This window comes from Ischnura elegans, chromosome 6 (assembly GCF_921293095.1).
Source record: "Ischnura elegans chromosome 6, ioIscEleg1.1, whole genome shotgun sequence".
In the NCBI taxonomy this organism is placed as follows: Eukaryota; Metazoa; Arthropoda; class Insecta; order Odonata; family Coenagrionidae; genus Ischnura; species Ischnura elegans.
The window spans coordinates 93,216,101-93,241,868 of record NC_060251.1 but is presented as its reverse complement, the minus strand read 5'-3'; the positions used below and the strand labels follow the sequence as shown (position 1 = coordinate 93,241,868).

The window sequence follows — 25,768 nt, the reverse complement described above, 5'->3', positions numbered from 1 at the left end:
AAGGGGTAGAAGAGCAATTTTTATAATTTTGGAGATAAGTGCATATGACGATGGATGGTGGGGTACATATTATTCTCGTGGAAAAGGATACGAGTGAATAACTGAACCTACAAGCATATATTTTTCAGTTATTAACTTGTATCCTTTTGCCACAGCAATATTGTGTACCTCACCAATCAGAGGCGTAACTAGGAATACGCATTTGGAACCAAACCCCCCCCCCCTTAGGCAATAGAAAACTACATATGCACCCCTCCTTCCCGAAATCCCTCAAACGGATCTCCCCCAAACTCTAGCGGTGTACTCTAAATGGGGTCACATGAGAGAATAATAAATTCGTTCCTCTGATTATTCATGGCATTTTCTAAAATTTCTTTCAATAATTCCTAATTAACTAAGGGAATTTTTTTTTATGGCCTGGACATATATTTTACATAATTGAAGCACTTAAAATTTAGGTTTCACTCGTAATACCGCGGGAAATCATCATAACAGGGAAAACATTAATATGCTATAAATTTTTTTTCTCATTCTCTGAAGCTTTGGGGGGGATTCTATCACTCTCATCCCTCCCCCCAGTTACGCCACTGCCACCAATCATTATCTGACTTATATCTCAAATTATAAAATATTTCTCTTTTACCCTAGTCTTCTAGGATGCTCAATCATGGGGGGAAAGCATTTTAAAGATGTAGATATTAAAATTTCAGCAAAATAAAATTTATTGACGTAGTTACTACTACTTGAATTTAAGAAAACTACTTGGAACTGCTTTGCTGCTGTAATTAAGTTAAGGACATGCAAAATATTAGACTGGAAAACAGTATAAAATTTGTAATGGGTAACGAGCGTGGTATAAATCTTGTCAACCCATTTCATAGGGCCGATTGAAAACCCGAAGATAGGGAATTCTTTGCAAGACAGGATTATCACTCAGTTCAATATAGCCGAAACCTCAAATTCGAGACGTGTTCAGGAATTATTAGATGGCTGAATTTTTAGATTTCTCATAATTATTAGATTATTCTACACTGAAGGTTGGTTTACACGAAGTATTTAGGAATGGTAACAGCTTCTCTCCGCTTTCGTTTCGTAATTCCTTTACCACCTACTCACAGTAATAACTATTCCCTTACCGTATGCAGAGGCCACCGAATACCTAATCGTTGTTCATGATACAAGAAACTATTTCATAATCAAGCAAGTATGTTGAATAGGAAATAAAATGGAAACATCATTAGTATAGATATTATAAATGTTAATATGGGTTTTCAGGGAGCATACTGTGATCACCGCGACTGCGCCAATTGAACTACCCTGATACATTCACAATGACGCCAATATCTCCCCTTCAGTCTATAAATTTAATTTTCGCTTCGATCGGTTAGAATTTCCCATTCTAAATTCCTAATTAATTAAGTTACATTTCTGAGTTTATCGTAACAATTTTAAACAGATCTTATAGCACGGCACTGTATTCCATCCATATCCGGAACCATTTCTTTTTCATACGAGTCGCATACACTAGCGGCGTACTTTAAATGGGGTCACCTGAGAGAATAATAAATTCGTTGTTTTGATTTTCCATTCATTTCAATGCATTTCCCAAAAAAATGTAGTTTTGGGAATTTATTCTCTTATTAAATCCTAATTTACGAGTTGCCTGGCCGCAAAATTCCTGAATGTGGTTTCTCCAAGATAAGTCCCGGGTAAGAGTTACTCCTAAATACATTTCGTAAATTAAATTATTAAATTAAATAAATTAAATTAAAATTAATTAAAAATTAAATACGTATCGTAGGGAAAGACTTTCTTTTCCCAAAAATTCACAAGAAAACATTTGTAAAGACGGAGTTAAATAATTGCCAAGTACCACAACAATTGTCCAAAGCATTGAGATCTCTCTAAAGCGCGATTCCGTCGGTCTCACGAGAGAATAATAGCATTTAGTAAAAGACATCCCTTCTTTCCCTTCCTCATTATACCTGTTCCACGTTTTTTTCGCCTCTCTTGTCGCTAAGCGCACAAACTTCCACCACTCGCAGAGCACGTGTGCGCCCGTGTCGCGGTGGAGTGGGTAGGATCGGTTCGTTCCATCCGGGCTAAGGAGAGCGCCTATTCCTCATCCTCCACAGGGTGGCGGAGTGGTCGGTGGGTCGCTGTCGAGTCCTCTTGACACGACTGCAGAGCACGCGCTCTTTCGAGAGAGAGAAGTCACCGGAGCGGATCGGACGAAACGAGGGCAATGCGGAAGGACACTGCGGAAACACTCAGGAGGGGTGGGCAAAAGACGCTTCATCTACACGCCTTCTACAATCCTCCTGTTCCAGGGGCGCAGCTAGGAATTAAGGATGGGGGGGTTCAGGCGCAACTAATACTTACGGGTGTGGGGGTATTGCATACCAACCAGGGTAAGCAGGAGTTGCGGGGTCCCTCCTCCAGAAAAAAATTAAGAATAATGGTTCAAAATGGCGAGTTTTACGGCTTTCTGAGGGATATTTTAATAATCCTAACACTATTTTATAACAGTGAAGTTTTCTCGGGTTTCACACCGGGTCAGGTCCTCCAATTCTCCTTCCAACGTTTCGATGAACAACTCGCCCATCGAGTTGTTCATCGAAACGTTGGAAGGAGAAATGGAGGACCTGACCCGGTGTGAAACCCGAGAAAACTTCACTGCAATTGTTCGCCGGGAAAAAACCAAAAATTATACTATTTTATAAGTAATACTGATTCAAATAAGTAAAATGGAACTTTAAAAATTTCTCTGAGCTCTGGGGGGAGCCAAAACCCCCCTCGCTGCGCCACTGTCCTGCTCTACCTCAACTAAGGAACTTGCCAAAACCCTCAAGCAACCTCTACACAAGCATGGGAGAAGCAAAGAACACGAATTATCTGAATACATTCACGAAGTAATCGGCTCTGCATATGATATCACTTGGATTTTCGATTACTTTGTTATATCAACAATAAAGATGCCTATAGATGTAAATATAGCCCCTAGAATAGTCAGCCTGTGGCGCACAAAGTAAAAATTATACTGCCTGAAATGCACCTCTCACGTAAACCTAGATCACACGATAATTTTTTCCGTCGAAAGTTGCCGTTACCACGATGACCAAGCGGAGAAAAACCAGAGAACCAATCACACCGACTCCGCAAAAATCTACATACGAAAGGGTCAGTATTGAATGTATTCTACTCCTTAAGATCACCTCACATGGAGTATTTTGCCGAATAGAAATACTTTCTTCTCCGGAACTTCGTTGACTTTTTTATCGTAATTAAAAGGATATAAGCCGCGGGTATATCATTGAAGAGCGAGGCATAGAGCTTTTAAGCCACCATGGGCCAGTTTAATAATGTCCAATTTTAATTAATACAGGGAATGAGTTAACGGATTCTTCCATTTAAGGTCATCAGTTTGGCTAGGCGTTATTATAAACTGCATTGCATTTCTGTAGCATTCAAATATTCAGGTTATGGGTATGACTATTTTGCCATGTTCCGATTTGTGTCAAAACGTTGGACGAAAATTAAGTGCTAAATATCTTTTTTTATCTTTTTTCCTCACATGATAAATCTACCTTTTCATACATGCATTCAATTTGAGGCATATTTGCGACGTACACACATTAAAAGCATACATCTAATTCCACATTATAGATTTTCCCAACGATAGGCATATATTATTCCCATGTAAAAGGATGACTCAATTATTCAACCCGAAGGTTAGTAGGGCTCGGTGAGGGTAGAGTTCACATTAGACATAGCCACAGGCGAGTGAATTTCATGCATTATGGGTTTGGGTCCAGTTCCTTTCCCTGGAGCACATCTCACTTGAAGGATTTAGTTTGGGGATGTCCAGGGGCTTCACCCCGAAATTGAACCCGGGACCCCTCGCTCTGCAGCCAATCGCTCCACCCACTAGGTTACTACGCGCTCCCATGCACAAGGATAGAGCAATAACAATGACTGTATTTTCATTGCCTAAATCTCCATGAGTGCTGTGATGAGTTATTGCCCATGAGGACGTTATTGCCCATGGAAAGAGACTAACGCAACAGGAAAGACGTGCAATTAGCATTCCTGGAAAGGGCGGCTCACTCTCATAGTAATGGCTAATATTTTTTAGTCGATGAGTCATTCACGACTTCCTCTCAAATGAGGACAATAGTTCAACTAAATAAAGAGAGCATGCAGGCGTTGGAATCGCCGTCGTAAAAAAACGGTTGTAATGGATTCCCGGAAGAAGTCGAATTTCTCACCCAAGAAACGTTCGATTTGACAGAAACTGGGAGAGATGACGCAGAGCACCTATGAATGTGAACGAAGAACCATCTCCATGCGAACACCCGCACAAAAAACGCGCCCGTATCGATGGATCTCGGCTCCCTAAGCGCTATGCGGGAAACTAGCTATTAAATCAATCGGTCCCGGAGGCAAGACTTCTTCAGTTGTTTAACGCAATTGAACATTGTCTATATTGTTCTGGGAACAAATTTTCACCGGAAAAGAGAAAAAAATAATATGCACAAAAATAACAAATAATGAAAACAATTATAATTACAACAATCCATCAAAGGCTGCATATCGATGGCTAAGTTCTAACAACACGTATCTCAAATTCGGCTGGTTTGAGACAGGCATCTTAAACAAAGTGTAATAAGATTAAAAAATAAAAGACATGAAAATAACAACTATTCATTTGCAAATGAATGCTTCTTCTTAAGTTTTATGAACTTTAGGTTTTTAATTTCAGTGTGCAAGTAAAAAAAATAATCGTTTTTTTTTCTCTCCTGAAAAGTTGCTATTTTTGAGATACGTGTTGTTAGAATTTAGCCATCGATATGGATCATGTTTCTCTATCAGAGTGAGGCTTGAACGTTTGCAGTTGCACAGAAATGCAATCAAGACTGGAAGAATCCGAAAATTGATGCTTCAGAAGATTGATGAAGATAAAATGGATCGAAAATTTATAAGGAAGTACTGAGAAGGGTGGGAGAAAAGAGAAGTCTCCTAAAAAACCTTAAGGGGAAGACAGGACAACTTAGTTGGCCACATTATGAGGTTTGATCGCTTGATGAAAACAACCGTAGAAGGATAGAAGTACTGCAAGGATGGCAAAGGACTACCCCGTATGAGTTACATAGGATAGGTTATAAAGGATGTGAAAAGAAGAAATACTTTGAAAAGGCTTGCGGGTAGGTGAAACTTATTCAGCGAAGGTTTCAGCGACGGAAAATAGGACATGACGAGAGATGAAGAAAGAGATGTGATTCCCCACAGTGGAGACATCGCGGAAAATGATCGCGTGAAACTATCATTTTTTAGTCATCATTCGAGCGATCACTGGAGCTATCGCTCGGAAGTGACGAAAAAAAAACGATCGTGCGATTCAGGCTTTTACGCGAAATTATAAATCACACGACAATATTTTTTTTAAAGTTATGTACAGTGTTCAGCGAGGTAATTCGTTTTAGGTTGAACCTGGACAAAGCAAAGCAAGAGGACAATATATGATCCCTTTCGCGAGGAAATCATTTTAAACCCTTCCAATTCGATTAATTTTCCGAATATCGTACTCCTATTCTCCATTTTTTTTTTGTTCTCTTTTAAATGGTAGGTAATGAAATTATATTTTATAATTTGTAACAAACTTAGAAACGTGAAATAAAATGTGATTATTAAACACGGAGAACACAGTTATCGCTACTCGAATAAAATCATTTTAACCCTTCCAATGCATCACGTTTCATGAAATATGAATTATTTATGTATACTATATATGTTTTAACATTTTTATGCTTTCAAAATAATTATATTGTTCCTCAAATAGTGCTAAAATTATGAAAATCCGATGAAGAGATACACTCGTCACTGCGCGGCTTGGCGTCGAAAGTTCATGACGAGCTAGACTCGTCATTACAGCGCAAGGGGTTAAAGGAAAAAAAGTGGCCGAATTTCGGTGAGGAGGTAAGGTCAAACACCTGAGCTCGAGTCCCCAACCCGCCTCCCGACCCTCGTAAGATCGCACTCTCCCCTATGAGCGGAAACGTAACGTTGGGTGCCCTAAAATACGGTGGGGGAATAGAAGGGGAAAAAAAGACGTTTTCTCTCTTTCTTAATGGGGGCGAAACGGCAGTGGCTGGTGTTTTAAGGCCAATAATTACAGTATTTAATTAATTAAAATAACATTAATAGTAATTGGTGCATGTTTCTCAATAGGAGAGAGGCTTGACTATTGACAGGTGAATGAGTGATTTATTGAGGCTCTGGGAATGCCATAAGAGCTAAAAAGTGGAAACAGCATATTAGACCCCAATTCGTTTCCAAGCCCGGCAGAAACGATATATTAAGGGAGATATTTAACCGAAGGCATGGGAATAGGAATTTCCCCCGAACAATAAGGCCTTTGATACATCTACATCTACATAATACTCCGCAAGCCACCTAAAAGGCGTGTGGCGTGTAGGACACCAGCCGTTTACAGATAAAAAAAGAAGTGCTTAAACTAAGTTTGGACTAGCATTTATTAAAGTCCTTTATAGTTCGGGGGAAAAACGAATTCCCATATCTATCCGTTCGGTAAAACATCCCTCTTAATTTATCGCTTCTATCGGACCTGGAAATTTAGTCTGGCTCTAATATTATTTTCTCTGTGTCGCTCTGAAAGATATCCATTCTCAATTGTTCAAGCAATCTAAGCCTAACGCGCAGCCTCCGAGTCTCCAACGGCTCCCAACCTAATACGCTTAACATCTGGGTAACACTGTCTGTACGCCCGTGCAGGTTTTTACGAACCGCGCAGCCATCCTTTGTATTTTAATCAGTAAGCGGATTAAGTCTTCCTGCACCGGATCCCATACGCTCGCTGCATAGTCAAGGTGCGGTCGGACGAGTGCGAAATAGCACCTTTCTTTTACTTTCTCATCCGAAAATCTTCCCACAATACGCTAGGCGGAACTTCGTAAGAGTATTTCCTTTTCTTTCCTGGATATAGACAGTTACTTATACCACTTATTTTATATAAGAGTAAGAGCGCGACCCGGGTTTCAATGAGTAATCATCATCATCAGGCGCTAATTATAATATGTTTATCGCTTCTATCGGACCTGGAAATATAGTCTGGCTCTAATATATTTTCTCTGTGTCGCCCTGAAAGATATCCATTCTCAATTGTTCAAGCAATCTAAGCCTAAATAAACAAAAAATAATTAAACAAATTAATTAGTTAATTAGATAAACAAATTATAATTAGCGCCTGATGATGATGATTACTCATTGAAACCCGGGTCGCGCTCTTATAAAATAAGTGGTATAAGTAACTGTCTATATCCAGGAAATAATGTAATACCACATAGTTAACCAAGAGTTAGTGAATTTTATTTCCTTTTCATTTGTCAACGGCTGGTGTCCTAATACAGGGTTCCCACTCAACCTAAATTATAAAAATTCACGGTTTTTCCAGGTTTTCACGGTCTAAATGTCTTCAAATTCGCGGTTTGTAGATGACCCATTTTAGACAGAAATATTGATCACGTAAAAACCATCGGCCGCACGATAACTACAAATTTAACAGACACCGTGAATGCAAACGCAGCAATCAAAGTGACGTCTCATATCGTTTGCAAAATAGGGTAGTTTCCTTCATCAAAGAAACCGAAAGGCATTGATTGCGATTTGTTACCCACAATTACTGTATTCATAATGTACAAATTATTTCGTTATAGAAATACCGGTTTAGACGAATGGCAATGGTCCATTTTTATCCTCATTTGAAAAGGGCCAGATTGGCGCCCATGCGATGCCTCTCCACGTGACGTCACAGGGACCTAGTTTCTATAGGAGAAGATAGGAGTTATACATCGTCTAAGATTACCAATGCATGCATGAGGCGCAGAGCTCAGGGAAACATGTCTTAATAATCACCTATTAAAACTGGCTAAGGTCGGAAAGTTTTCTTCGTTTGATAAGGTATTAATAAACCTTTTTTAAGCCAAGCGCTACCATCCAGCAAGGTACTCAGCTACCCGCTAGCATCCTGCGTCCTATCAGCGCTCAGAGCCTCGATCAAGGTCACCTCACAAGGCGGGAGGGGGAACCAGAAATACGTCACACGGAGAGATTTCCTTACCCGTCGCGTTTTCGCGCGCTTGAAAATTTTCACTTTTCATTTAATCGCGAAAAATAGATATCGTCATTTAAAAATCTAAAAGCGTGAAATACGTACTCCAGGAGTAATAATCTTCCGATATAGGCAATAAAAAAATAATAGGAAACCACCCTATTCAGCTCCAGCTTAAGGTTGTGAGTGGGAAAATGGAGGGACCAGGGTGAAAGGGAAGTTAAGAAGTATCTAAATTTTCTGAAGTGTTAATGAACAATGTGTTCGCCAGTCTTCCGGCTTTGGCATTGGCTTAAGGTTTCATTTTCTGTCATCATGACACACGGACCAATAATTACTTACGCTTCAAATATACGTGTCCAGATAAATCCGTGGCCATGTCTGCGCGTGACTGTCCTTGAAATATGATCGAAATATCCATTCTTCTTTTAATCTGTCAATCGCAGTTTTACGATCGTAATATCAAAATTGAGAGATTTTTAAGGCTTGAGGACGAAATAGGGTGGTTTCCTATTATTATTTCATTGCCTAAATCGAAAGATAATTACTCCTGGGGTACGAATTTCACGATTTTAGTATTTTAAATGACGATATCTATTTTTCGCGATTAAATGAAAAGTGAAAATTTTCAAGCGCGCGAAAACGCGACGCGCAAGTATGAGTGCTGGGAAAAAGCCCGTTTGACGTCATTCTGGTTCCCGCTGCCGCAAGTGAGGAGACCTTGGGGCGAGGCTTTGAGCGCTGATACGACGCAGGATGCTAGCAGGTAGCAGAGTACCCTGCTAGTGGGTAGCGCTTGGCTTAAATAAGGATTATTAATACCTTATCAAACGAAGGAAACTTTCCTACCATAGCCAGTTTTAATAGGTGATCTTTAAGACATGTTTCCCTGAGCTCTGTGGCTCATGCATGCATTGGTAATCTCAGACGATGTAAAACTCCTATCTACTCGTATAGAAACTAGGTCCCTGTGACGTCACGTGGAGTGGAATCGCATGGGCGCCAATCTGGCTTTTTTCAAATGAGGATAAAATTTACCATTGCCATTCGTCTAAACTGGCATTTCTAAAACCAAATAATTTTTCTATTATGAATACAGTAATGGTGGGTAACGAATCGCAATCGATGCCTTTCGTTGTCTTTGATCAAGGAAACTACCCTATTCACAGCTTTTTCCAGGTTTTTTCACGGTATGCGAAAGTCACTACTTATTCACGGTAGCTGTTGAGACGGCTAGCGGGACAGTATGTAGATGTGCCATCCGTTAGTGGAGTCCGGCCTCTCTTTCGCCGCCCAAGTCTTCAACGGTTCCGCACGTGTGCAGGTGGATGGCGACGCAAACGAAACAAGCGGCGGAAAGGGGCGAGCAAGTGTGGTGAGCGCAATCGGACTGCATAGGGGAGGTAGATTCCTGTCGTCACTCCGGTCCCTTTTTAATCGGTTGTCAAAAATACCTGCATCACGGCGATTAGTGCAGAGCGATACACCTTTAATCAATATGCTGCAAAATAGAATTCGCAAGTCAAGAGGAATGGCATTGAAAAGCTATTGATTTGAGAGATCACGAATAAAAATTTTATTCATTAGACCTCATTAAAGTTTGTTACTCCCTGAAAAGCTTTACCGATCAGCGTTATGGGATATTTTCAATGTTTCCTAAAAATGCAATTTCAACTCATTGCTTTCGGTTGATACTTTGGCCGTTGGAATACGTCAGTTTACGTAAAGTTCTCGCCGTACGCAAGTCGGTGCAACCATAATTGAAGATTAAAGACTACCTCCCGAAACCCATAACTAGAGTACAATTTTTTTATAAAATATATTCAAATGTAACGAATATAAGTAAATAATACCTTAAATGTAACCGTCAATGGTAACTGACGGTAATGGTAACTTGGTAACAATGGTAACTTTTATACAGTTTTGTGAAATAAAAACTTTTGGGTTATTTCGCCGTGTCAATTTTTGGGTGGCTTCAACGTTTCCCAACCGATGCTGGTCTCTTTCTCAAGGGAATCTGGATCTTTCTCAAGATTCCTTTAAGAAAGCGACCAGCAACGGTCGGGATACGTTGAGGCCACCAAAAAAATTTGACGCGGCGAAATATCCCAAACGTTTTTATTTAACATGACGAGTACCCACGACAGTTTTAACGAAGAATTTTATACATTTACTCACTATCTCTGGTGATAGTAAAAATTACTAGTGAGACGATGTAACAAAAATTAGGTCTTAAACATGAAGAATTTAACTCCCTTCCTTCAAGCCAGTGGAATTACACTAGATCTACACTTGAAGAATAACCGGAAGTCCATTTTAAAGTGAAAAATCTCACAAAAATATCTAATATTACTCCAAACAAGTCCTATATCCAGGAAGGCCCGAGGTAAGTGAGGCTGAAATGGATTTTATCGCGAAAAATAAAAACTATTCAGACCTCCACGAAACTGCTATGTATATTATTTTCAAATTTTACAGCCGCGAGTTCAGAGTCACTTTTCAGTGGAAACGGAAAAAGAGCACGATGGAGATAAGGTGACGGCAAGGCACATAATTGACCCTCAGGCACAACTGCCATAAATGCGGGTTCGATGCCGTTAAATGTAACCACGGCAAAGGCAAGGTTCTCACTGAAGCGAGAAATCCAAGGTATTGATGCAGGAAGGAAAATGACACTCAGCCCATACATATTTTAAATGCTGGAAAACGAAGGAAAATTGTAACATTTAAAGAAAGGTGATGTTTTTAATGTAGAGAGCAAGATAAAATAATTACAGCAAAAATAAACTTCTCATACAAGATGTTTAGTGGCTCGCCAAACGGAGCGTTATTCACTGATGACATAGCCTGTGTAGAAAATATCGCTTGAAGCTTCTTAAATAAACATGAGAGGATATTACAAGGTCGTCATTGACATTATTGAAAGAATCCTTGGGCGCTCTTCAAATGGTTTAATCGCTCGTAACAAATACTAAAATACTCCGAAACAAATGAATAGGCCAAGCTATCCACATCGTTTGGTGAATTCCATTATAAATTAAATACATTTATGGATTTTAAATACTCAAAACAAGGCCAAAAATTACGCTATTCGCTACGGCCTTAATTAATCTTCAAAAGAGTTGCTGCATAATAACGCCGCTAGCTGTGGACAAGTTACCGGGAAGATAACACATTGAGGAAACTAGAGGGACCATGACACCAAAACCGGCGACAGAAAGGGTAATAGAGGGGAAATACGTTCGCTTGAATTAGTAATGCAAGGAGAGCAGTTTCAAAAACTTTGATTGTAAAATTATTTTAAAAGAACGCAGGAATCTTTAGACCTGTCTTTCCTCGAGAGAGATTACTCGTTTAAAAATTGCGCCATAATCTTGTAATCTTCAAGGTACATCGTGAGGGTCCCCGCAAATATGTATCTATACTTGAAGTTTGAAAAAATTCATCTCAGTATAATCTCATAAGTAAAAATTTACGCTCAAGATACAGGCAATGTAGAAAAAGGCACAAGACATTCATGCATGTTGGAAATTTTAAGATGACGATGCGTGAAAAATAGAAGTAATTTGACAAGAACTTATACAGGGTGTGATGAGCCCCTAATGGCATAGGAACATGTTTAACCCTTTCTAACCCAGAGCTGCTTCGGGAAGAAAACAGATTGCAAGATTTCACGTATTAAAAATGTGAAAATTTTCTACTCAATCACAATAATCGTGGCAGCAAGTTATTTCGCCATTAAACTATGCAACACAAAAGAACACGTAGTTTAGATCTCTCCTGAATGGAGCTGAAAATTTAAACATTTTTGATGTCACTCAGGAGCAAAATTGGGTTATAATGGGTGAAAGAATTAAACTATTAAAAAAGTGGAAAATTATTAGTCAGTGCTCCTTTTACGATAGCATACTGCGGTGCAAAAATTCCATTGAGAATATGTGATCTGCCTCGAGCAAGATTCGAACCCAAATCTCCTAGTGTGAACCCGTACATCCTAAAGTGAACTAACTGGTAAAGGATCTTTCTTCCTCGGAAAATTAGCACTTGTGGTGACAACGAAAAATGTACGACGCCGGCATTTCCTCGATAATTTCTTCTATTTATTTCTTTGAATCATATTTCACATATAGCCGTGACGCCAATTTCGAGTGAAAATTTTAACAAAAACAATAAATGACAAAATATGATAACAATATAAAAATTAAAAAGGAACGGACTGGGTCGATGGATTAGAGAGAGTGAGCGGGTGGATCGAGCTGGCATTCTAAAATTCAACAGAGCAAAGAGTACAGGACAGTGAGAAGTCGAGTTTAGGATATTACGAAGCAATATTTAATCCATCATAAGTCCAAGGTTCTACAGGTTAGACAAGCAGAGAAAGTGATCCCTTGATTAAAGCACTCTACGAGTTGTTTTGAACGAATAAGTTGTAGCGAGACGTCAGGCTAGCAGTAAAATAGGTGAGCTTAAAAATTTTCAGGAAACCAACTGGGAACTGAATGATAAGCGATGAACGAAATGTAAAAAAACATCAAGTCTCCGCGCTAGAAAAACTGGGAGGCAACAACTCGGGTGTCGGCACGTACAGGGCTGTGGAAGAAGCGACATATCGCGGGTGTAGAGGGAGCATAATGAACCGGATGCCATGGGAACACGACACTTGCTCCCAAACGAGAAATGATGGGAGTCGTGGAAAAATGGGCACTCGCGGTTGTCGTTATCGACGCCCGCGAAGTGTCAGCGACCTCGTCGTCAGAGTCTGGTTAGACGAGTGGAAGGAACATAAAAGCCACTCGTTCGTGACGACACCTCGATTCCCCAAGCAGAGAGAACCAACTCTGTTCGGAAGCACGTAAAACTCACGTATCGGAAACGAACAAGCAGCGAATACGATCCTTCTCCCTAACCATGGGCGGAGCTTAGAGTTTTATGTTGGGAGAAGGTGGGCCGACAACCCTGCCGGGGGTTCAGGGAATATGGAATAACCTCCCAGTGAAACAGGGGGGTCCCAAAGGTATGGTATTTGGAGGAGGCGACCGACAGCTGAGGTCGTTTGCGCCGTGAGGGAAGGGTGTGGAAGCAAGGGTGGAGAGAAACCCGGCGTCGGCGTTAGCCTGCTCTTAACGAAATGCGCCAAGAGGACCACGGCTTAACGTCCCATCCGACGGACGGAGTGTTGCGCTTGAAATGTCATCCACACAACATTCAAGCAGGGATCGGGCAGTCTATGAAAATTCTCTGCCGCTGCCGGGATTTGAACCCGAGCTCACCGGGTGGGAAGCCAACACTCTAGCCACCACACCAACCCGATCCCCCAAAAGGGGGTCCCAAAGGCCTTCCCTAGAACAATTTGAAATCAGCTTCTGAAAACGGCATCTAAAATGTATTTAAACTTTTGATATTTTCGTTTTCATAGTACCTGAATGTACAGTGTTCATACGTCTTCCGAGCAAATTACCATTTAAGTTGGGGGTAGAGATCTCTCCCTGGCCCCCCTCCAAAATTCCGCACATGCCCCCAGCCAACAAGACATCAATTTAATTACAGCCACACAAGAGGAGACTACAGAGATGGATATCCCATAGTTCCTTCGATTCATCCCTTCCTAGTTTCGTTACAATAAAGTTACAATCGTAAAATCATCCTCTCGATTTTTACTGCCCCTTCCCGCTTTGACGGCCTAGTAGTTAGCCTGCTGCCATCCGATACCTGGTTCACAAAGTAACTGCTTCGATGCCAAATGACGTAAATAATGCTTCCTTTACGTTAGTTAAGGAAGCAATATTAACGTGAACATTTCAACAGATTTTCCCTAGTATATTTTTCCCCAATCTCTCCAATTAGCGGGGATCTGATATGATGCTCCCCTAGTCGCTCTGAAAGATATATATTCGCAATTACTCCAGCCATACAAGACTATCGCGCAGCCTCCGAGTCTCTAGTGGCAGTCTCTAGTGGCTCCCAACCTAATTCGTTTAACATCTGCTCAAGGCTTTATGTACACCCGTAGCAGTCGACGAATCGCGCAGCTTTCCTTTGTACTTCATCAAGTTCACGGAGGAAGTCCTCCACTGGTTTCTATACGCTCGCCACAAATTCTTGGTGTGACCACACGAGAGCGAAGGGTCTGATAGGCCGATTCTGTGATTGCATACGTTTTTGTGCTTCTTTCGACTGGAATTTGAAATTCAGAGCAAAATCAATGGATAAATGGAATGAGTGAACGAAGATATAGCGGCAAGTGAGTGGCCTGAAGGAAAACGAAACAAAAGACTACCTCGAGGCGTGATCCGACAACAAAGGAATCGACACTGTAGCCGTGAGAGGTCGAACGAAGAGAGCACCGCGATAAGAACGAAAGTGGAAACCACACGAGCGTGCAAAGACATTATATGACGCTTGTCTCGAGCTACGTTAAACTTATCCTCTCCGGATTAGCAGAAGAGCGAATAATAGCCGATAATATTCCGACAATCTCCTCGACTCATTCAAGCATTAACGCAATAACCCTCCCAAGTGTCTTCGTGTACAAAACTCTGCATGTAAAAAATTAAGGATCAGAAGTCAAATGTTGCCTATTCAAAAGAATTAGGGGATATTTATTTTTTTGCTTAACTTCACCTCCCCGAAAACCGCACCTTTATGGCATTTACATCTGGGGATGCTAGCAATTAACAAAGATAGAGTATCTAAAACAACCATACCCGGGATAGGTACAGCCTACCCAGGCGGTACTCGAATCAGGGACCTTCGGTTTGGCATGCGGACAAATCCTCTCCACCACCCGACCGTCGCAAAAATTATAAAAAAAATAAATTGACTTCTTTTGGACTTGAACCAGCGACTTATAGATTCGAGGCGAAGTACGCTAACCACTAATAAGCAATTAAAGTTGAAGATTGCTCAAATTACTCAGAGAGTACCTCGTGGGCCTAGTGAATCATGCACTTGTCTCTTAATCAAGAGATTCAGGGCTCATATGCCATTGAAGTCGACCGACACATCAAAAAATGCTTGAACTGGAAATGGGATAGTAATGAGCAATGATGGGGAAAATATTGACATAATGTAGTCGGCCTCAATTCCAATATCAAATATGTAAATAATTACAAATTCTTTATCACAATTTATTTTTGAAAATGTAAGCAGAAGGAATACAATCGCCATTATAATTGCCTTTAATTTTTTTCCAGAGCATGATGCAGTCACTGTCAACAACTTCTAAATCAGGGAGTATTAACTTGCCTTCAAGCATGTTAATTATTATTTAATAACATTGTACAAAATAACGATAATATTTGATTTACGTACTTTAGGCATAAACGCATATGTTCTTCCAAAAATTTACACCTTTGGAGGATGTTTGTGCCGCGGAACTGCCATTCGATTGGCGAGCTTGGAATTAAATTTGCACTATTGATCACTAAAATGTAACGATTACTCGCACGAGATTTGGAGTATATTACATGTTCAAGTACATTACATGTTCAAGTACATTGTCAAAACACTAGTAATAAGGTATGTAATGGTTCACCATTGCTGTGCATTGCGGAAAAATCGTTACAGGGTAGCTGAGTGACATTCCATTGGTGAAAATAATGGAAAACAAAGCTTTGTGACTATTCTTTGGCGAGCAAAGTGAAAATCATCTCAATATATTCCATTGCATTGTGATATGTGCACCCAATCCTTACTCTAAGCTCCTACATATACCTACCATGCCAATGTGTGAGGGATCAGGGGAGCCGTTCGAGGATAAAACGCACCGGGGCCGGGAACCAAGCCAGTGGCTTATACGCCGGATCACCCGGGGAGGGGGAAGAGAGGAAGGGAAAAGGAAAGAGGCGTCGCCGCGATAGGAGCCCGACGACGCCTCTGGGAGAGGAAAGGTGCGGAAGGGACGGGACGGGGAAAAACACTTCAATGCTATAGAAGCGAAGAAGGTCCACTAAATAGCGAAACCAAGCATAAGCAATGAATGTTCTAACAATCTTGGAGGATTATTCTATGAGGAAGAATAATCCAACTATCAGATCGTTAGATATATACCTTGCCAAGTGATTATGACGTCATATTCCTCATGATCACAGACCAGAGAGTGGATGAATGGGTAGATTGTTTCAGCGCGAAGGAATGCCTTCGCCAACAAAGGGGTCCCCCTACCAAAAGATCAAGGTGGCGAAATCGCCAGCGCGCGTCATCAAGCGACGATACGGAGACAGCGAGAGCGACTGCGGTCCGGAAAATAAACAAACGGGGGCGTTGATTTGATTCTGGGGACCCTGCAGCGGGGGCAGGGGGTGAGGGACGGGCCCACGCGCGCATTCCAATTAGTCGCCCAAAGGAAAGGCACGCCTCGCATCATCAAAACGAAAACACGCAGCCATCAGCACGATGCCAGTCCAAGAGAAGAGATAGATACCTACGGCAGCAATATCTCAAACTGGGCCTTTGAACGAAAGGTCAATAACAAAGCCATACCACCAGAAGATAAGCCAACATTTATTTTCCTAGTTTTTATGCCTTACTAATGCAAGCGAAATTCTCTTCGTGATGTTCATACTGTGGTATCCGTCTTCCTCTAATTTGATGCCTAAACAGTTGAATTCCTCCGCCTTCACAATATTTTGCCAACCTATTTTTATCTTGCGTCTGACAATTCTAGCTTGCGGTGGATCACAAAACCTCATAACATTGGTCTTCCTGTAATTAAAACTCATGCCATTGTTCTCTCACGGATGTAAAACTGGTGAAGCAATCATCCCTAGTCTCCGAGAGCCTGTATCGATAATTATCATGATAACAGTATTGGACCGTTTAAGCTACGTCTATGTGGATGATTTGCGAAACAATCCAGCCGTCTCCCCTTTTATTCCTCCACTCCACCCAACAATAAGACCTACTCCCTTTCATTAAATCTTATTCTCTACCTCCTTCGCCAACGAGGCATTCTTCCCTCTAACACTGTTGTCAACATTCTCTTCCCGCTAAGTGCTTGCTCTACCCATACCTTCTATCTCCTCTGTTGCTCATCGAGAAGTTTTGATTACTCACCCACCATCTCTAGTCCTTCGTCCTTCCTGTTAACTTAACTTACTACATTCCACTGCTTCGTACTACAGAGCTGTACCGATCTTATTAGTGAAGCATGACGGACACCAATCAAATGTATAACCTTATTTTTTGTTCTTAAGATATTATTTTAGGAATCTTTACAAAAGATCGCAAAAGCAAAGCCACAGGACTAGTATCCTTAAACAAAAAGCCACAACATACAACGTTCCACGCATGGTAAAACCTTAAACTTCCCTTACAAGTAAAAGAAGTAAACTATTTCCACTCTCTCGATTCGAAATTCCACCCTCGGAGCGAGGCTCTCGAGCGTAATTAGAATCCCAATAAAAGACGATATAAGGGAACCCCTTTTTTCTCTCGAGGAGAAGATGTTTTGCCATCCGTGGTACGCATTCGCTATCTGCCCATGGACTCGCAAATAAAAAAAAAAACAAAACAGCAATGGGTGCGCGAAAAAAAGCCGGTACCCGCGTCGGCGAGGGGGTCTCCAGGGGTTATCGGACGAGCGCTATTTTAATAACGGAGCCAAGAGAAGGGGGAGGAAAGGGAAATAAAAGAGACGAAGAATGCTCCGGGACGCGTAACGTTTGGGGGGAGCGGCAATTTTTGTGCCGCCGCCGAAAAAGAAAGAGAAGAAGAAGAAGGCGCAAAAGCGCAATGGATCACGTGGACCGCGGCCATCATCTCGCGGGCGGGGGTCAAAGGTTAAACTCATGACTCGGAGACGTGGAAAATTACACAGCGGCTATTCAAGGGAGCTGGACGGGCGGGAATCACGGCCAATAAATGTGACACCAGCCATCTTAATTCGACGCGAAGCGGAAAAAGGAGATTCGATCGGACGAATGAGTTGAGTGGGCCCCAATGGAACGAGAGAATGGCGGGCGGGAAATGTCACGCACCCCGTCATTCCCTCATCCGTCATCGCCATAGAAATGAAAGCCAACGAAAGCCTCGCAAACGGAGAAAAGAGTGTAGTTAAACTAATACAATGATCCTACTTTAAAAGTGTGCACATTAAAAAGTAATAATTCAAAATTGATACCTAACTATGAGATTAATAAACTTAAATACAAATCAATAAATAAATCATATTAATTTCCAAAAATGGTACGTCAAAATTATTGCCTCTTTTATAAATACTTAATAACAGAAATATTTTTCTTTTTTATTTTATCATGGTAAAAAACATTTTAACAACCCTTCACGCCTTTATGTATCTCATAAATGTAATCATATCCTTTCATGTACATCCCTGAAGAAGGTATAAAAATATACCGAAACGTTGGCCAAATATTTTTCATTCAATCGTTAAAGACCTACACCCCATGATACTGATTAAAGTCTAAAAAGAGCATCTTACTGTAATTACCAGTGCACCATCAAAACGATTGATTCACCACAAAACGATTTCAACTATAGAGATTTCGTGATGCACCAAAATTTTCTCGAAATATAAAATATGAATGTGTAATTATTCTCGGGATTTAAGGTTAATTTCCGTATTCAGAGGACAGAGGTCAAAAACTCATAAAGGAATTGGTCAGATAAATGCATTTCCATGAAGACACATTAATTGGTACTTGGTTCCCATATGTATTTTATATTGTAATTATCTCGCCCCTATTCTCCGGTCGTATTTTTTATGACGTTTATGAACACACAGAGAGAAAACAGGGTAGTTAATATCACCATATTTATTCTGGTTTAAACCCTCTTGGGCAGAATGAAGGGAATCATGGCCAAAATTACCAGGAACCCTAGCTCGTGTTGCTAGACCCAGTCCAGTAGATATTAGTTTGAGCCTGAAGGAGGCTAACAGTAAGCTCCTTTTGATAATCGGCGTTTTTTGTTTCGCAAACTCAGAGAAAATACTACCCTGGAAACTAATAACTACTCAGTGGTTATAACCACCACGCTGTTCCTGATCGAAACCCTCCCTTGGGTAGAACAACGGGAATGATGGATAATATTTACAGAATCCTAGATCGTTTTGCCAGACTTAGCCATAAGTTAGGCCAAAAAAAAATACATCATGGAAAAGATTGGCTCGTTACATTATGCTAGACTAGCTTTATTCTTCGCTGTGTCAAGCAGGGATCCGTATAAGAAAGGCGCTGCGTAGCATTCATTCATAGGTGAGGGACCCCTTCAGGAGACAATCCCGAACGTTTGTGTTCTCAGAATGATGATGATGAGGAGATATGAGAAGGAGCAATTGCGCGTCTGGACCACCCGAGAGTAGCACGGGCACATTTCGGCACGGGTGGCCAACATCCCCCACCCTCCCTCCCACCGGCCGTGACTCCTCGCGTCACTGGATTGGCACGTGTGAGCATTGAGCGCAAAATAGGGCTGGAACATAACGAGTAAGAATCTGCAGAGGGAGGGTGATGTCACCACTCTGGTCCCAACACACCTTAAGCATCTCAATGGCAACGTGATATTCAGTCACGTGACTTGGGTATGGATAGCAAATAGTGCATTTGGGTGCCAAGAAATATCATTCAAGGGAAACTCAGTGACCTTCCATTGGTGAATAAAGTTAAAAATTTTAACATATTGAATTTAACATTATATTAATTATCTATAGAACTCTTATTGGACCAGTAATAATTTATTAGGCCAAGACAAGGGCATTGTGAAGTCAGGATGAAGAAACCATTAACAAATTTGAAAAAAAAGACCATAAGGAGAATTTATGGTCCAATTAGAGAAGGAGAGAAATGGAGAACTAGAATGAACGTAGCCGCGGTCGTGTGCATGATACTGTTGGGAATTATTCCCATCGGTTATCATTCCGAACGGTTAATTCCAATTGACTGTTATGCGATCGGAATTTATTTTGGTTGAATATTTATTACTTTACCAAGACCTAACCTTACGCTGTATAAACGTTGTTTCTTGTTTATAGGCCCAAAAGTATATAACTTATTACCTGATTCATGTCTGAAAGCAAAAAATAATAACGCAATTATGAAAAATGTACAGTCTTGGTTGTTTAGAATGCAAAGTATGGAGGATATTTTTCTTTGATATAATACCATGTAATACATGTACGTACTTACTTCAATTCAAATGCTGTGTAAAATGTTTCTTTGTGTAAAATGTTTCCTAAAATGTTTCTTTGTCAGCATGACCCTATGTAAATGATGGTAGCCATAAAACAGGATGTCCTTGATGGCTACCTAAAGTTACTCCTTTTTATATAATTAATTCTATTCTGTACTTTTTTGGAGTAATAAAACAATTTATTTAATATTTTCACTCCGAACACTCATTGCGAGGGCTTAAATGGAGACCTCGTATGGTGACAGCATTTAATTCATTTGCATAAATATTCTGATTATACAGCCTATAATAATTGAAAACCTAAGCTTCTCAATGCGTTACCACCAATTAAACGTGTGAGTGTAAGCAAATATTGTTCTCATCAATATCGTCCCACGATATTAGTGATCACTTTGATTTTGAAATTCTATCGGCGGATTTGAACAACGTTCATGTGTGAAGCCAAGAGTGGGGACTACGGCTTAGTCTGAGAAAATGCACGGCAGTACCTCTCTTTCGTAGGTCGTATGACCTATACCCATGTCTACGTTGCGGATGGTGTCAACGTAAAGACGACAGGTGAAGAGAAGTATCTGGTAGTTACGAAATTGAAAATTACGCCATTATTAACAATCTGATACCTGAGACCGGTCTCTGAAGAGCAAATTGTTTCGACTTTTCAGACTTTAACACGAGAGTTGGGAAGTAAGCGTATCCACTGATAACAATTATTGAATTCTCCGAGACTTGTCGCACGTTGCCTTAAGGAGTGGCAATTTCTTTTCCATTTCCAGTTCCACAAACTCGACTCACGAGATTCTATCTCAAGACTTTTAGTCTCCAGTGGACACTGAGCTTTAAACAGAACCTACCGTACTATAGGCACAAGCAGCAATAGCATCGTTCCCATTGTTACCACCAGTTCAAAAATGTTGAGTGAAAACACAAGATAGCTAACCCAGGAAGAAGGTACATACAATAGAAACAGCTAAAACACAGTATGGAGGGAAAGATTCTCCAAATAAACACCATTACAACTTTGTTTACAAGATGAACGTGTTCTCGCGGGCAGATGCGTCAAGATATTTATTCTACAAATTCACCGAAAAATCCCGGTGAAATTTGAGCATATTTCCTGCGAATACCCCGTCCTACTTTATGAGAAGTTTTTCAAAGATTAATACTTCCAAGTTATTTCACATGTGCACTGTGTAAACTCGGCTATAAACTCATGAGGAAATATCTTGCAGAAGATTTAAGTTCAGTAACAGCACTAAATTCATTGGGAAAAAATGAATGTTTCATGCTGTACATACAAAATATTTTATCGGCTGAATTTGCGGTCACTCATGATAATGGTTGGGTACGTTAATTCCTGAAAAACTTCATAACATGTAAGAGACTTCTACAAGGACTATTCGCCGCAATACGATTCAAAAACCAAATGAATCCGTAAGCATACATTTTCTTAACCATAGTTTTGAAACAACAAACCCTCGGGTGACACATTTGCATAGCCTGGAAGAGCAAAACATGGCTAATTACCTCAATAAGAAGTAAAATTCTGCACGTACAATAATATTAAATTAAATTTTTGTAGCCCCGCCGAAATGGCATTTATATCCTGATAAAAATGAGCTATATTTATTAAGTAAATTCGGAGAATATTTTTGTCGGACGAAGGTAAAAATATGCTTCGTTTTCGGTAATTCTAAGCTACATGTGATTACGAGAAAAAAGTTAAGGAAAAAGACCGAAAGGCAGAGGGAATTAAAATATCTTTCTTCCCTAGAATTACCAGGGATAGCAACGGTGTCTCGATGAATAAAATTAAAGCCGTCACGCGGTGGGACTACTCATTCCATTTTAATGTGGATTTACTATAAGTAGGAATGACTAACCGTTGACAAGGTTTGCCTTCGCTTAAATGTGGACGCATATATCGTTATTATTCCTAATATTTATATGACCGTGTTGTATGCATATGGGACTCCGCCTGCCAAACACCCTATAGAGGAAAATCGCGGGGTTATTAAGGGGATCGACATCTACATCTTCATAATACTCTGCGAGCCACATCTAGGGTGTTTGGCAGGGGGTGATCAATCACCAGCATGCAGCATGCATTTGGACTCCCACATGCAATATGGGATGTACACTTTCTTAGGCTAGCATCGTCATCACAACGAAACGGAATCTGCGAACTTTAAAATACAAACCGAAGAAAACGAGAGGGTAATTCCAAACCTTTTTACGGCAAAGAGCAGAGCAAATGGGATCGTACGATGGGCACAAACCTGTCCAGTGTCCACCCTGCTCCTGGGTGACCGCTTACCTCAGCCCCTAAGCCGATGACTCAGCCCTTCCCAGAACTAAAATTTTTACATACAAACAGGGGATTGTATCCGGTAATTAAATCTAACAATACATTTTCCCTACTTCCGACACTACCTTCCCTAAGAGACAATCCGCTAAATACATCTAATTAGCACCTCGCGAACCCACCTCCAGGATGGCTGGCAGGGGTTGACCTATCATAAGTATGAAGCATACAATAAGTACCTAATTTGGACGCATTATAGGTATCGAAAACATGTATGCTACATTAGAAATAAATTGTAAACATTGTAAAAGGTGGTACGAACTCACAGTTTCAGTTCGCAGAGCTGCATTAACAGGTGACTGAACATTAACCATTTTTCGCTATTTTTCAAATTTCATATAATATCCCAGTAATTCACATTTTATAATTGTTCTCAACGATTACTTCAACTAATAAATTTACTTTTGCCATCATAACAAGGTGTGATTAAGGTATCTTTACAAGTTATTTTGTTTTCAATTACTTTTATTTTTGCAAACCTTTTGAATTGACTTTCACAAGCCCCTAAAAACTAAAGAAAACGCACCCTGTGTCTTTTAATCCCTATTCAGACAACCCAAGAGCAAAAATAAGGAACATATCTTTAATGCTCACAAAAAATTACATTATTTCGTAGGTCAGAAGTGTAATTAACAATTAACTTTGATGTAGCTCAAGAGTCCCACAAGGACTCGTATTTGGCCCCTTTTTGTTTATCATGTATGTGCATGCCCTCTGATCCCGAACTAGAATTAAACGATATTCATTTGCTGACAACGTAACCATTAATCGTGAAATTAGTGAATACTTGGAATTGATATCCTTTCATTGGACCTAAAAAAAATCGTTAATGCGAGGAGCGATGAATGGTGACTGGAACTAAATCAGAACTAATACATAAAGTGGGTAAATGTATAGCGAGAAAGGAAATGGTAATGACTCACCTTCCGAGGCCCAGGGCCGTGGTGTCGTGGAACCCCGCGTTGTGGTGGAAGTCCATGGCGTACATGACAGCAGCGGCGGCTGCTTCCCCTCCGGCGGCCACCATGGGCGACAGCGATGCGGACCCGGGCGAAGCCTCCAGCGACGACGGCTGCAGATTGTGCGTCGGCTGCAGGGCCGTGAGGCTCGTGAACGACGACGAGGCGGCAGTAGAGGCGGAGGGAGCCACCTGGATGAGACCGGGAGGTTGCGCGTCCGAAACGTCGACATCCGAACCGTCCCTCCTGCCTTGCACCACCGAACCAGAGTAGAGGATGTGCGAACTGGTGTGGCTCACCACGCCTTGGTGCTGTTGGTGCAGGCTCTCCTCGCCCCCCTTGTCTCCCTCATCCTCATCGGCCTTCCTCCCTTCCGCGGCTCCTCCGTTCATGCCCTGCTGGTGCTGTTGCTGCATGAGGACGATGTCTTCCTCCTCGCTTTCTTCCTTCATTTCGGGGGAGAGGCCGGGAAAAGCGTCCCCGTGGACGATGAGCCTCCGGTAAGTCTGCTGCTGTTGTCTCCTGGCCTCATCCTCCGCTTCCTCCTCCTCTTCCACGTCCACCACCCGCGCCCTCTGGTGCTGCTGGGTGTGGTGGTGGTGATGGTGGTGCGCGGGTGCCGTGGCCAAGTGTGGGAACAGGGCGCCGAACGGGAAGGAGTCCCTGCGCAGTCCGCCGATGACGTCGGCGTCGTCGGCGCGGAGGCGCAGGTCCTCTCCGAGGGCACCCGCCGGGTACGGCATCACCCCCGGGTGCGGTTGCTGCTGCACCACCTCCAGCTCGACCTCTTCCGACCCCTGGGCCCGCACCGTCCCCTCGTAGCGCTGGTGACCCAAGAAGAAGTCCTCCCCACCCTCGCGCACCACAGACGACACCGCGTGGTGCTCTTCTCCCGTCCGGCCCTCTTCCTCACTGTGGTGCTGGTGCACGCTCAGATCCCTCACGCAATCCAGATAGCCCAACTCTTCCGCCGCACCCGCTCCCAGTTCATCGGCGAAGCGCGGCAATCTCATGCACTCCCCGTAAGACTGTTCCCCTTCCGGGTCGTCGTCGGTATCTTTTCGCTCCGGTGATGACCTGAGGCGCCGGCGCTTCCAAGGTCTCTGCCCACCGCCCTCGGGCCACAGCGCGCCCTCCACGCGACTCAAGTCCTCCACCTGATCCAACACGTCCCTCTGCTCCGCTTCGCACTCGGCCTCTGGCTCGTATGAGGTCACGCAGCGAGCCGTTCGCGATGGATACTGACGCACGTCCAGCAAGATCGGCCGACCTCCGCCCTCCTCCGCGCCTCCACGCGGCGAGTCGGGGAAACCCTCCGAGTCGTGCCTTCGCCGGCGTCCGTCGTAACCTAGGCAACGGTCCTCCCCCCTCCCCTCCGGCTCTCTTTCGTAGGGCTCCCCCTCCTCCTCCTCTTCCGGCTCCTCGTGCTCGCCTTCGCCCCTCACTCTACGACCCGATGGGCAGAAGTGCATGGCGCGTGCGCGGGGGAAGGTGGGCGTGGCCTCGGGCGAAGAGAGGCGCTCCCGATTGGTGGGAGAGGAGTCCGCCAATGAGGACGCCGGATTCGTCCCCTCGGTGCCCACGGGTGCGAGCTGGTAGAAGGGCAGGCCGCTCGCAGGGGGACTGGCCCGAGACTCTAAAAAGCAAGAGAAAGAATATATTAAAGTTATATTTATTAAAATTACATCCAATGAGAAGAAGACATGAGGCGCAAAGTCATTTTGGAAAATTGTTGCGGGTAGAAATCGTAAAATAATCTTAATACTTAGTATTCATTGTATTTTTCTCTATAATGATAACTACTTTTTGCCATCGCACTGAATTTGATATTTTAGCAACGATGAACACTTTTTTGCGCATAAGCTTGCCTTGATGATTCGATATTTTTGTTCGTCTGTGCTGCCTTATGTATCGGATGGCAAATCCACCAAAAAAGTGCTCTTCTTGGGTATCTAATTCCATTCTATTATAGCTGATACTTATTTTGCGCTATTAATTGTTTAAATGAATTAGCGTCTTATATCATATTATTATCTTAATTGTATTATTTGGAGGGGTATGTGCACCCACCATACGAGGATTGACAACCTTAAAGTAGATTCAAAACTATTTTACTGAATAAAAGTAATACTATTATGGATGACACTATAAGAATCTCCAATTTTCATTCAC

At 41.9% G+C, this 25,768-nt stretch overlaps 1 protein-coding gene across 2 annotated transcripts in view; it reads right to left on the bottom strand.

Annotated features, from left to right (window-relative positions):
- LOC124161196 (box A-binding factor-like) overlaps window positions 1–25,768 on the bottom strand; it is a 253,353-nt gene that overhangs the window by 86,618 nt on the left and 140,967 nt on the right. For both annotated transcript variants that reach the window (XM_046537444.1, XM_046537445.1), the window contains exon 2: window positions 23,561–25,232. In XM_046537444.1, coding sequence (XP_046393400.1) covers window positions 23,561–25,232 — 1,672 coding nt within the window. The remainder of the gene's footprint in view (window positions 1–23,560; window positions 25,233–25,768) is intronic.